At 33.5% G+C, this 14,311-nt stretch overlaps 3 protein-coding genes across 4 annotated transcripts; 2 read left to right on the plus strand and 1 right to left on the minus strand.

The window, feature by feature from the left end:
- Positions 1-53: 53 nt before the first annotated feature.
- LOC139104642 (uncharacterized) lies at positions 54-9,193 on the minus strand. Of its 2 annotated transcripts, none has more exons than XM_070660244.1 (14): positions 8,442-9,193; positions 8,070-8,223; positions 6,887-7,548; positions 6,638-6,814; positions 6,051-6,418; positions 5,711-5,971; positions 5,239-5,601; positions 4,909-5,155; positions 4,626-4,837; positions 4,402-4,540; positions 4,015-4,268; positions 3,771-3,939; positions 3,536-3,702; positions 54-2,796 (listed from the first exon to the last, which is right to left on the minus strand). In XM_070660244.1, the coding sequence occupies exons 1-14, from the start codon at positions 8,763-8,765 to the stop codon at positions 2,691-2,693; spliced, it is 3,603 nt and encodes a 1,200-aa protein (XP_070516345.1). In that variant the 5' UTR covers positions 8,766-9,193; the 3' UTR covers positions 54-2,690. The 2 variants fall into 2 exon arrangements, with proteins under 2 accessions (XP_070516345.1, XP_070516353.1); XM_070660252.1 differs by lacking the exon at positions 54-2,796 and adding an exon at positions 2,816-3,365 and having other exon boundaries at positions 8,442-9,134.
- A 334-nt stretch (positions 9,194-9,527) lies between these two features.
- Membrin (Golgi SNAP receptor complex member 2) lies at positions 9,528-10,673 on the plus strand. Its single transcript, XM_070660721.1, has 2 exons — positions 9,528-9,867; positions 9,939-10,673. Exons 1-2 carry the CDS (start codon positions 9,728-9,730, stop codon positions 10,435-10,437), a joined length of 639 nt encoding a protein of 212 aa, XP_070516822.1. The 5' UTR covers positions 9,528-9,727; the 3' UTR covers positions 10,438-10,673.
- Positions 10,674-10,713: 40 nt separating this feature from the next.
- LOC139104756 (ESF1 homolog) lies at positions 10,714-14,247 on the plus strand. Its single transcript, XM_070660446.1, has 7 exons — positions 10,714-11,654; positions 12,177-12,352; positions 12,431-12,538; positions 12,629-12,829; positions 12,906-13,125; positions 13,203-13,996; positions 14,082-14,247. The coding sequence occupies exons 1-7, from the start codon at positions 10,922-10,924 to the stop codon at positions 14,190-14,192; spliced, it is 2,343 nt and encodes a 780-aa protein (XP_070516547.1). The 5' UTR covers positions 10,714-10,921; the 3' UTR covers positions 14,193-14,247.
- The last annotated feature ends 64 nt before the right edge of the window (positions 14,248-14,311 follow it).

The raw sequence follows: 14,311 nt of genomic DNA on the forward strand, positions 1-14,311 counted from the left end.
ATAAATGAGCAATTTTTGATAAATTAGTTTGGACATTAGACAACGCGACTACGTAAAAACGACACAATTCATAAATATTTTTAATTAGAAATACAATTTTTTCCAAATAAAGGAACAAACGTTGTTTTGCGATTTACACTTATATATTATTACGGTACATATCATTAACTGACACGCTTTTTAAGATACGGGTACTATATCTCGCTATCGTATAACATTCAAAAGAAATGTGTATATATAATAATGAAAGTTAATTAACTGTAGAATTGGAACTTAACGTGCTTACAGCTGAACGCTCTGAACATACAAAAATATATCGTATTGTTATTGCATATATGCAAGCGCTTCTTTCTGTGACAAAACAGAATACGAAACACATATCTTTTGTACACTATGCAAATAACAGCATTTACGTAGATGGAACCATAAATAATTCCAAATCATTTATGTACTAACAATAAGACATTTTGATATATGTGATAGAAAGAAAAATTAGATTTGCTTACATTTCTTGATAAAATAAAACGCTTACATGTCGATTCTCGCTAAATCGATTTAGAAAAGTGAGGATTATAGGTGTCTTTAAAAATAATTTTTCTTTTTTTGCACAAAATTATAATTTCTGACAATAATAAAATTACAATACAGCGCAATTTTTTAATAATTTTGTCTTAATAATCCTCATATTTCTAATTACAAAATTATAATAACCTAATATACTGTGTTACTTTATTAAATTACTATCTTGAAAATATAATAATTCATGTTTGTATGTGCACATTGGAAGCCCATATCTTTTAAAAGAAAAAAAAAATTTGTGATTAAAAACGTAATTACAAAATCTGTTAATTATATGCGTAAATTTATTTAAAAAAAACAGCCAACTTTCAAAATATTATATATAAAATATAATAAATGTTTTATCGAATGTCAATTTTACAAACTTAAAAATAGTTAAAAAGCAAATTTTAAATTTAACGATAAAAGCATATTATATTCATTTATAATTATCTTAGCAACATTATTAATAAATTTTGCACAGAATTAAACATTTTTAGAACTGAACATACAATAAAAATTTAACCAAAAAGCTATTACACATTGATCTAGTAATTTTTAACAAAACATTTTGTATTACTGTCATATTTAACTCAGTAATTTTCTACTCCTGTAGTAATATCACATTCTTCTGCGACCTTTATTGCATAGTTCCTTTAGTAAGAAAACATCGGGAATGAGTGATTAGTATCGACAAAAAAATATAATTTTTTTCTTTATTATTAAAGAAAATGCAGAGAAATTCTTTTAACATTTCACATAAAACAATCTAAGAATTACGCAATAAAGGGAACATTAATATAACTTTATCGTAATGCTTGCGACATGCACAACGAACTTGTTTAAATTTCACCAAGTTCTTTAAGAAAGTCAGATAAAATTTCCATCGTGTTTATATTGGAACAAGTATATGATGAACAAGTGATACAATCCTTTGAACAAGTATAAAATGTCTTATGTTATGTCAGTGTCATTTAATATTACCTGGTCGAGTTACAGAGACAATTTAATTTCTCCGAACCAAATTGACAGACATACCAGTTATTTCTTACGTAAAAATCGAAAGAAAGAATGTACAATTAAATTGATCGATAGTGATATATACATACATCTTAATGATTATCGTAAAGCCCTTCATGATCACATTAAATTATCATAGAGGAAAAATATTCACTACAATTTATTGCGCGCTTTGGAAGAGAGCTTAGCACAACATTCTTTCTGTGTCGATAATTACAATAGCAGAAAGAAATTACAAGTACTAATGTACACTCACCGTCAGAAATGGCATTCGTGGTACATTAGTATCCGCTATAAAAAGCAATACAATATAATTTGATCAACCGCAGTATGAAAGAAATGCGTAAAATTATATATAAAGTTTTCTTCGCGCATTTCCATTATTAAAAAAGTCTTATAAATTATTATTTAATATTTCAACTATTAATTTAACGAATCTGCACCAATGCGAAAAATACGTGTTCACAGCTAAAAATATTTTTGTGCATAATCGCTATACAATTAATCCAATTATAATTAAACCAATGACATGTATATATTTCTTTATACATTTAGCACTCCTTATAAATTGAATATGATATTATTACATTCTCACTTGATAATGAAAACATCGTAAGTCCTTTGCCAATCTGTCTTTCTTTTTAATATTATTGTACACATGAAATATCCTCTATATTTAGGCAATATTTTTAATTTTAGTTTATAATAAAAAATACGAAACAATATGAGAATAAAAGGCATTTCGTACAAAATTAATTACAAACAACTGGACGTTTCAATGCTAATATCATAACTTTCGGTATATTATTTTTAAGTATCACTTTTAGGAAGCGCATTTTTGTAACTCAGGATTTTACAATCGAATAAATCGATAGGCTACAAATTTATAATATAGAAAAGATTTCTTCAGATAATTATTTGGCTCTCTATAATTCTTTTCAATAGATTTATATTTAAATATAGGAGTGCTTATTTCTATAACATCCGGTGTTATAGGAATGTATGTAAAATTCGCTTATTCTTGTAGTTTATATAAGAATTTGTAATTGGCTTTATCTTATCTTCACATATATGTTCATCTTTGTTTAACTCTGTTTAACTTTGAGGCAATCTTAGTAAAGTGGGCCTTCATCTGCGGATATGACAGGTTCTTCGTCGCTCCAATCACTTACTGCTAATCCTACTGATCCGTGAAAGCTCTGCGATCTCGCTACATGGCTAAAATTGAATAGAAATTTAACTCGAACGTAGATAAATTATGAGCAAATAAAGAAATAAATCTTTTTGATCAAAAAACACGCGGTAGTGTCTCGCGTATTTTAACGGGAGTTAAATCGAATCTTATTTACTCTTCTTTACCAAAAGAAAAACCTAATCTAACGCGTATATATATCACGTCATCGCTAAAGTTAAATTATCTGATCACATCAAATATAATTTTAATGTTAAATAAATACAATGATTAAATTTTTGATTGCCTCCTAAAACACTATAAATAATTAGAGATTAGATGAGTAAGAAACAAAGTACAAAAGCAACACATCGTCAAGTATTTCTTCTATTATTCTTAAAATTTTAATTTGATAGAATCTTTAAGTTAGTGCAGTACAAACAACAAACATTCGTGTCAGTAAGTGTTTTATATATTTGAAAAATATCTATTAAATGTACTTCTTAATAAAATCTATATGAAACAAGAGAATTTACATAAATTATTCAAACGAATTTGTACCATACCGCTTACTTCTTTTGCCACATTATTATTAGATTATCGATCACTATCAGTCCTAATAACAAAATATGTAAAGTAAAATAAATTTCTCAATTACTTAACTAATAATGCATTTTACAGACAATGTCAAAGGCCAAAAGACATTTGGACTTTTGCACTGTCTCAAAAAAATCTTTTATATCACTTTATTAAAAGAATCTGTCTTTATTAAAAGAATCTACTTACCTTGGTGACAAAGTTGCAATTTTCTTCGCTAGATTGGCCTTTCTTCGTCCTTCCATAGCAGCTTTCATGGGATCGTAACTCTTGCGACGTTTCCAATTTTGCATTTCAACTTCTCGAACATTTGAAGCAGAGGGTTTTTTTGGTTCTTTTGGTTTGCTTTTAGGCCCCTACATTTATATATTTATTTATATTTTACATACTAAATTTATATTAAATAGCAAGATGTTATATATACCGTGCTCAAGCCTCTGTTAGCTCGCGTGCTAGGTCGTCCAGAATCGGTTCTATTGATATTTGAAAGCGATTCAGACTTGCTGTAAGCATCATGGGATAAATTTTTAGCTTTGTTCACATTGGAAGACACAGGCTTTGTTCGTTGCAGATCTAATTTTGCTTTGCGCAAGCTAAAAAGAAAAAAAAACAAATAGATAAATATTATCAAAATAGATCATAAAAAAAAAAAGAAAAAGAATATGCACCTAAACTCTTTAGTGTATTTAGTACTAGAAGCAGGAGATTGTGGCATAGGATGTTGCTCATCGCTACTTTCTGTATCACTTGGATGGCGCAATCCTTTCGATATGTTCTGATGCAAACTGTGACTCGTGTCTTCGTCGCTCTCGTTATCGGAAACTAGTGGAGGACGATATCCTGTCATACGAGCAGACATCGCAGACACGACATTCTGAGTTGTTTGCAGATAAGACGAAGTTTCTAAATCACTGTCGCTTTCCTAATCAATTACAAATTTTATAAAACATTTAATATACGATTATTTGTTGTAATTTATCAAGATTAATTAAATTCGTCATTAAGTTTAATTATAATTTACACGTATGTACACAAATGCAAATCTCGAAACGTACCGGCTGCGGACTAGTAGGCGGTGGTATTTGGTTGTCTTCATAACAATAATTCAATTCATTATCTGACCAATCATTAACTAACGAGAGAGCACCTCCTGTACCGTGAAAACTTGCAGATCTTAGTACAGAATTGTCATGGCTGAAATACATATGAGATGTTTTACACAAATTAAAATATGTTACCTGAATAAAACTGCGGAAAACGTAGATTTCTATATACTCACTTGCCAGAGCCGTCTTCAATACTGTGATGTTTTTTTGTACCGTCTATTAATTTTTTTCTCCCTTCGGCCGCTGCTTTCATAGGGTCGTAACTTTTTCGCCTTTTCCAATTCTGAAACTCGACTTCCTTAGACGTAAGAGTAGAATTACTTCTGCCAGACTTTTTGTGCTCCTTACTTGGTTTCTGATTAAGTTTCTGGCTACCAGGAGGATGCTTAAAAAAAAAAGTCTATTTTTAAAATATGTCACAGACAACCTAGTTTCTTACGCAAATGCAATACTTACATGTATCGGTTTTGGAGCTCTCATACTAAATCTGCCGGTATCGGTCCTCGATATAGACGGCGTTCTGAATTTCGTTGTCTCTAGTTTTTTCGACGATTCTTTATTGTGCGCTCCAACGCTATTTGTTCGAGAACGATGATAACTTTGCTGTTTATTCACAGGTGTTACAGTTTTAATTTCGGACTGCGCTCGTCTACGCCTTTCTTCTGGGGTTGTATTTGGCGTTGTATCAGATTCGCAATTTAATCTGTAAATCATATATTCGAATTTTAATTTTCTATAAAAATAAAAACAGATCGTTAAAACTCTTGTACTTATTTCATAAAATACCTTGCTCTTCTTATGCTAAAAGCTCTATTTAATTTGATTCCAGATGATATCGGCATCAAAGGAGATTTTCTATGTTGTTCACCAGTTTCACTACTACTATCGGAAGCAACAGCAGCAGCATATTTTCCTCTTGATATTCTATCAATGTCGCCGCTGTTAAAGCTGCTGCGACGCGATACAAGATTCTGTGACTTCATGTTTCTAATACTTGCATTACTTGATGATCTTTGTATATTGAGTTGCCGTTGTAGTTCTGGACTATTTCGTAGCATGTTAGGCGCTTTAAGAAGCATGTCTTTATCAAAATAACTGGTTCCTTCATGATAATTCGTAGTGCTGTTGGATTTCCTTAGCATATATGGACTATAAACAAGTTAACATGTGTAAAACGTATTGTTTCAAAATTGATTTTTAAAATAAAGTTTTTTATGTGTATATATTATATAATGTAACAAACACGAAAAGTATATACCTATTTTCGACACATGTAAAATATCCTACATTTTTCGCTTGTGACGATTGCGCCAAAGGCTTAGGTCTTTCTAACATGGGAGAATTGAGTATCTTCGTTACAACAGCCTTACGGCTAACAATTGGGCTATTAGTCAATTTTGGTGTAGGTGGTCTGAGACGACTTAAAATAGGACTATTCATATGTTTTAAATCTTCTTTGTATTTTGCACTATTTCCTTTGGACGTATTACATTCTGTATTATCAGAAGCATATTCTTTCCTGCATTACAAAAAAAATAAATATGTATTAATGTAAGTAAAAAACAATCTACAATTACAAAATTCTATATTTTATTTACCTATCTAGAGAGCTACTTCTTCTCTCAAAATGGAGAGGGGATAAGATCTGGGACGGGCTCTTCGGTAATTCTACATTAGGATCAGCAGTCTTTGATTTGGCTGAACTTAAGTATTTTCGGACGCTTCGCCTATTTTCGTTGTTGTTCGCTCGCCGAAACAATGACTCCGACAAGCTGCCGCGTCTAACTATGGTATTATGTACAGGTGTACGTTGTGAGCTGTTAGGTGGTGTGTTGTAACTGTTACTAGTATCATCATCAGATTCTCCACCAGAGTCTATAATTTGATGATGACTTGAAACTAAACCGAGTCTTTCTTTTATTCGTACGTATGACTCCGTGTCTAGATTACTGTCAGACGATTGTTCCTGTGCATAAAAACGAGTATAGTAATAAAAAAAGTAAAAATGTTAAAAAAGCAAAACTACAATAAAAAAAAAAAAAAACATTAATGTAATAAAAATAAATTATTATAATTATTAAAAAAGTAAAACTATTGTGTAGAAATTGCTTACTTTCTCTATATATTTTATAGTTATGTTATAAGTCTTATTATATTTATCTATCTAAAATTGCATAATACATACATAGCGATTACGTGACATTCGTTGCGATCTAGCATGAATTGGAGATGGTATTTTAGTTGGACTCAAAGGAGGTGTACGACCTGTTGAGCCGCCTATTATTGGAGGAAGAGAATTATGTTCCGCTACTTGAGTAGCCCATTCTGTTATCCACGCATTATTATCGCGTGAAATGCTCATCTATAAAACAAAATTATTTCGTAAAGATCTGCATACGCATTGCATATATAAACACTTGTGGATAGTATCTACCTTAAAATTATGAACATATGTTTCGTTGCTTTCGTCCTCGGTTAGTACACCGACACTGAAAACTTTGTCGATGTCCATTCTCGCTTTTTCCTCATCGGTATAGTCTTTATGAATCGTATACGTTCCAGCCTCGCTCACCGCACCATCAGAACTAGCGTCAATATTGCTGACGTTAAATACATCTAAATTAGTATCTGTTATATTGTCTGCATTTAGATCCATCGCGTAATTAACAAATTGTTCTTTTTGATCGCCCGACGAATTGTTCTCCCTTTCGTTAGTATTTTTTATATTAAAATCACCGGTAAGATAGTTCATATTGGACATTTTGTTATCCTCTACGTTATTTACTTCTTTGCACTCGTGATTAACATCAATATATTCAATGTTCTTCGTATATTGTTTCTCATTTTCATCACCGTCGTAATTGCTCATCTGAATGCGACTTAAATCGTTTATCGTTGCGGATCTCGGAGATGTCCAATATACATTTTCGTTAGTTTCAAGTTCTAAAGAAAGACCTTGAGATGACAATTTGCTGTGACGTAATTCATCATCATATGATCTTGTCATTAAATACTGTTTATTTTGATGAGAAGGATCTACTTGTTCATTTGTAAACTTTTTTGTGCTAGAATGTGCTCTTGAAGAATTTTTGACCCCTAAAATAATTATGTACAATTTGAATATATTTAATATCCAAGTTATAAAAAAAGTTAGTTTATAAAAGTGTATTTTAAAAAATTATCTTAAAAGTAGTAAAGTTATCACAAAAATGGCAATAGAATATGTTAATGTTTGTAATTTCTGAAAAAAATACATAATTTTAAACATGAAAATCATTATGACATCGAAATCATTAATATATCAGTAGGCTACATCATTCAGGATAAGTATAAGGCACTTGTAAGGAATATTAAAAAGCTTGAAGAACATGACTTCACCATGACTCATGCATTATAGGTATTCAGTTTCAATATAGGATACATTTTGAAGGATTTCTTTTATCAAAATTATTTGGTATCAAAATTTAATAATAAACTTTATATTACACAAATAATATTTGATTAAAGTAGTATAAATTTCTTTTTAAATTAACCATTTTAATTACAAATATTAAATGTAATTAATTCTTAAAAAAAAAAAAAAAAAGAAAGTGAGAGTACAATCAATGCCTACTTACCTAATTGTTTAAGTCTTTCTGATAATTGGTCAGTTTTTCGCTTTGTATCATCCTCACTGCTAAAGTAACCTTCCGAATGAGTGCTAGGAACTTTTTGCTTCTGCACTAAGCTTGGAGATAGTATAGCACCTGGCTTCTTTGATTTTACTTCTACCTAAAAGCATTGTTGTAATATAACTACATGACTTTCTTTGTCTTATAAATTTGTTTGTCAGCAGAATGCAAACAGAAAGTGCCAGCAAATCAGTCAGTGTCACTCTGTTCAAACATTTTTTATTTGTTGCTGACAAACTGCTGAAATACTTCTTCATTTTTTAAACATATACTCAACCAAGACACGTTACAAATAATAAATATAAAAACTTTCAATACCTTGGACGTAGAGAGGTTCCTCCTGTGCCTGGCGTTGTACCTTTCGAACAGGTTCTGATACTTGGCTGTGTCCACCTCCTTGTCTCCAAAGTCAATGGTGAAAGCCAGCGGAGATTGTAGTGCGCGTGGACTGTCACTGTCGTTTGTCGTCTTCGTAACCGCATTCGCTGTTGCGTCGCTCGTTGTTGGTTGCACGTCGACGGACCCCTCTGCCGTTGCGTCGTGCCCGGGTTCCTCGCCGGTACCGTGGGGCCCCGTATCCAGGGAACTAGCGTCGTCGGCCACCACTCTGGACACCTCCGCCACTTCCATGTTCATTGCCATTTGACATGCCAGCCGTGGACATCCGCAAGTGAGCGACGAACACGGCGCATACGGTATTGTCTTCGTCGAGCGTTCCCGAGAACTCGACGTGACTCGCTTAATGCACGCGGGGGATCACTTCTGTGCACGGTATATCGTAGGATCCGTTGGTGACCGCGAACTCGACACGTCACGTAAAACAACAGCGATCCGATGGTGATCCAGCGGTGAGATCTGGTTGCGAGACAGGTGCACCTATTGTGCGCGTACGCCATTGACTGCCGTCATCGGCGGACCAGCTGTCATTGACACCGCCGTCGGCACCAAAGAGTAGGGTTCATCCGCCGATAACTGTCGCGCCCTCGCACGTAAGATCAGCGGGCCTCTTTTCCGCGCGCGAAAAGTGAGCGACGTCGCTGAAAAATGACCAGGTAAAGTGAGAGCGTCTCGATTAACGATCTGACCGTTGCGCAACGACTTTTACCGGAAAAGTAAACGGGCTGGAATCGCGTTTAGGAATCTGCATCGCGATCACTTCGCGGAACAGTGCGTCCCAAATTGGAACGCGCGCGGCTTCGGGTTCGTTATGCCGCTTTCGCGAACATCGCAAGCGCGATATATAAAAGGTATAAAAGTATCCGCGTATTCAATTTAATTTACTGGACGCACACCAGCGCAATTTACGTCGCGAGCGACACGCGACATCCAATAATATCCAATGAAACGTCTCTTTCTACAAGAAAAGCAAAGCCTTCATTGGATATTACGTGTCGCTCGCGACGTAAATCGCGCTGGTATGCATCCAGCATTTGTCACCCGCTATCACGTCATGATAAACTCGCTTTTCTGCGCTCTTTGATAACGATCACGTGACTATTACCTAGTGTAGCATGTTGACACATGTTGACGTGTTGCATATGAAAAAGCATTTTTAGAATTTGTTTAGACGGCGAATTAGTGGTGAAATTTTTTATAAGACCATAATGGAGGCATTATATCACCAAACCAACAAACTAATACAAGAAACTCAACACATTTTCTCACAGCTCGATAAAAGATCGTCCAGCGTGGATGTACAGGAAATGAAGCAAGTTATCGAGGAAAAAATTAGTCTTATCAACAGGTAGCAATAGTTAGAATAAATTAATTTGTTTAGGAATTAATTTTGCATTCTACTAAATGGATTTTCCTTAGCAATTGCGAGAGACTTGACGTCCTGTGCCTAAAGGGTCCTATGTCCCAGAGACAGAATAACCGAATGAGAGTGGATCAGCTCAAGTATGACAGTCGTCATCTCAACGCTGCCTTGAATTCGTGGTACAGTCGCATAATAAGACATCAAAAAGAGGAAGCAGAAAGAGAAGCCCTACTGACTAGAAAGTTTACCACAAACGATCATGTAGACATTTTCATTGATCATACTGTACAGCATAATAACAGCTTGCAGAATGCCGTTCACGGCATAGACAACCTGCTGCATCAAGGCAGCAGCGTTTTGGATAATTTGCGATCTCAGAGAATGTCACTGAAGGGAGCCCACAAACGTTTAGTGGACATTGGTAACACTTTGGGCCTTTCCAACACCACTATGAGACTTATAGAGCAACGAGCCAAACAGGATGGATTTATTTTAATTGCAGGGATGACTTTCACCTGCATTGTTATTGTTCTGGTGATAATTTACCTTGCTTAGATTCTAAAGATATTTTAATTATTTAATCAATTACACGATCTATATAACTGTATAATTTTTCTCACGATTGTTAATAATACTTATAAAAAAGATCCGTGAATAGTAAATTATTTGGAATTATTTAGAATTATTTATTGTAAGACATATGTTACTAAACGATGGTCAGATAAGCACGAACATAAAATAGTTCTAAAGGTGCAGTTTACTTTCTCAACAAATAAATATATATATATATATTTTTTTTTTATTTTCTTCTTTTTTTAACTGAACTAGTGCAGTCAGTTCGAGTGCAGAAAACAGATCTAATTTCTCCGAACTAACCTAACAGCTTTTTACTTGCCTTAACCTATCTTTCGAGAACAAAAACACGTGTAAACGTTCAGAGAATACAAGGTGCAATTTTCTTTATACAAGCCAACATTTCTGAATATAAAATATTTACTACGTCTGTAATTTAATACGTTAAGCGATAATATAAACGATAATGGACGAGATGCTGAAAGATGCGCGTTTTGCGCATATTGTAAAGGACCCAAAGTTTCGTCGCATCCCTAAAGCTGAGAGGAAAATAAAAATCGATCGTCGATTCAAAGGCATGTTTAAAGATGAAAAATTCACCGTAAAATATACCGTTGACAAACGTGGAAGACCTGTCGATCGAACCACCACCGAGGATCTCAGGAAGTACTACGATCTGTCGAGCAGCGAGGACGAGAATGATACTGCATCTGCATCGTTTTCTAGCACGAAAGACAGCGAGAAAACAGTAAAAAAGAGCAAGGAGAAGCCAGCAAAGAATATTACATTAAAGATCGATTCTGCGAAAGATTCCTCAAACGAAAAGAACAAAAATAAAAAAAGCAAAGATGATTTATTATCGCGCAGGAAAGATTTATCTGGAACAAAAGCAGGAAAGTGTCTTGACGATCATGAATTCTTTGACAATGAGAATGAATCTGAGAATGAATCTTTGGACACTGAGGCTGAATCTGAGAATGAATCTTTGGACATTGAGGCTGAATCTAGCCAGAAAGAACTTTCTCAGGAAGAGCTAGATAGAAATGATAAACAGCTGAGTAAAAGAAGGAAAGATGAAAAGAATGAGCTCACCAATAAAATTAAGGATAAACTAAAGGATCTTACTGTAAATTATGCCAGAGGTGAAGGTATTCTGTTAACTGACAGTTCTTCGGAAGAAGAATTGTCTGACGTTAGCGGTAAGCTATTGTTTATTTTTTATTTACTATTTATTTGTTCTTAAAGAAAGCTATTTTTACATGTAATAATTTTCGGTAAAGAACTATGGATATATTTCATTTTTATTGTAAAAGTATGTTTGACGTGATTATTTTTTTACTCGAGTTTCTCAGCGCCGAATCTTTGATGCTCATGTTTTTGCATCGGTCCGACAATAGAGAGAAGTTAGATATAGAGTGCGCGAACCACAGAAAATCAGGTAGTGGGGGTATAACATGCTTAAAGAGAGAGGCATAGCTGAAAGTATCCGACTGTCTTTGTTGGATCGTATGCACGATCCGACAAAGACAATCGGATACTTTCAGCTATGCCTCTCTCTCTAAACATGTTATTCTTTTTCGAGGGGTTCATGCACTCTATATCTAACTTCTCTCTGTCCGACACCGAGATACCTTAGAAATCTCGAAATTCGATTTGATTTAACATGGCTTTTTTAAGATAGAGCATTTAATGCATAAAAGTAAATGTTTATTATATTTTAGATGACGAAGAGATTGAACATAATTGGGGCGAATTAGACAAAGAAGCCGAAACGACAGATGAGATCACACGTCGATTAGCTATTTGTAACATGGATTGGGATAGAATACGTGCTGTAGACTTGATGATTTTGTTAAATTCATTCTTACCCAGCGGTGGACTCGTTCATTCAGTTACAGTAATGCCTTCTGCACACTAACATGATTTACGACGCGATGTCCAATACATTAATTTAGAATGCATTTACTTATTTTAGATTTATCCATCAGAGTTTGGTCTCCAGCGAATGAAAGAAGAAGAAATTAATGGACCAAAAGAGCTAAGAAATGAAACTCTCGAAAGAGAAGATGAAATAGAAGACGACGTATGACATAATTTTGTATACTTTTTACATATTTAAATGTAAATTTTCTTATTAACAATCACATAATGTTTTCTTTTTTATATTTTTTAGAATGAGGAAGGTGAAAAATATCATATGGAAAAGTTAAGACAATATCAATTAAATCGATTAAAATATTTTTATGCTGTTGCCGAATTTGATTCCGCCGAAACAGCAAACAAAGTGTACACAGAGTGTGATAATGTCGAGTACGAATCAACTGCAACAAAATTAGATCTTAGATTTATACCAGATGATATGACATTTGATCAGGTAACACTTAATCTTTACATAAACAATATTTTTAAGTATTAAGAGACATAAGTTTTATACGTGATGTATGTTGCAGGAATTTAAAGACAAATGTACTGAAATTCCGGAACCCGTAAAATATCAGCCAAGAGAATTTACCACAACAGCCTTGCAACAAGTTAAAGTTCAATTAACATGGGACGAAACAAATCCAGATCGGCAGGAATTTACACAGAAATTAAATTCAGGAAAATTACAAGATATCGATGAAAATGACCTACAAACGTATTTGGCCAGCGGTAGTGAGAGTGACTCGGGTATGATATCGTTATTTTACTTTTTACATGTCATTATATTATGTAATAAATATGAACTTATTATTTTTGTATTTTAGATACAGAAGAAAAGGTAGACGTATCTGTAAAAACACACGACGATTTAGAATCTGAGACAAATTTTGATGTAATTGGAAAGTACAAGTCTTTACTGAGAAATATTGAAGAGGAGGAAGAGGCAAAAAAGAATAAAGATGTCGAGTTAGAATTTACATGGGGTTTAGGTGCTAAAGAAAAAGCTGAAAAATTAGTCAAAGAGAGAATGAACAAGAAAGAAGAGCTCACACCTTTCGAGCAATATCTAGAAAAACGCAAAGCGAAAAGAAAAGCTAAAAAAGAAGAAAAGAAAAAACTTAAAGAAGAACGTCCGGAAAGCGATTCAACAGATTCTTTACTATCTGATGTGGATACGAATAATAAACATTTTGCGAACGAATTAGAAGATAGTAAATCATCATTGCGTAAAAAATCAAAAGAGAATGACAATACTAGTGTTGTTGATTCATCGAACGAGGGGAAGAAAGATCAAGTTAAAGCTGAATTGGAGTTGCTTTTGATGGATCAAAACGAAGACGGCAAAAAGCATTTCAATATGAAGCAAATTGAAGAAAATGCGACTATGTCGAAGTCTAAAAGAAAACGTCTTGATAAAAAGAAAAATGTGGAAGAAAAAGCGGCAGAAGATGATTTCGAAGTTAACGTTAAAGATCCAAGATTTGCTGCTTTGTTTACGTCGCATTATTTTAATATTGATCCCGCAGATCCGCATTACAGAAAGACGAAGGGTACAGAAGCTTTAGTTAACGAGAAATTAAAGAGAAGAGCTAATAATGAAGCATGCAAAGTAGAAAACGTGAGTAACCAAATTTGTAACAGCAATTTATGCATACTTTGTTTTTAAATGCTTCTCTAAAATCAATTTAATGTTTATTTTTTAGGACAAACTATCCAAAAAGTCGAAAACGGACGAGAAACTACCGACAGAATTACAAGCTCTAGTTAAATCTGTTAAGAGAAAAACGCAAAATATGTCACAATCTATAAAATGATAGAACATTTCTTTTGCATTATTGTAATTAATAAAGTAATCTTATTTGAAAATTAGTTTTCTATGACATTTAATTAAGACAATGCATTCAAGAGCTGTGAATCGAGATCTGTTTAGATA

The sequence above is a fragment of the Cardiocondyla obscurior genome, linkage group LG01, assembly GCF_019399895.1.
Source record: "Cardiocondyla obscurior isolate alpha-2009 linkage group LG01, Cobs3.1, whole genome shotgun sequence".
In the NCBI taxonomy this organism is placed as follows: Eukaryota; Metazoa; Arthropoda; class Insecta; order Hymenoptera; family Formicidae; genus Cardiocondyla; species Cardiocondyla obscurior.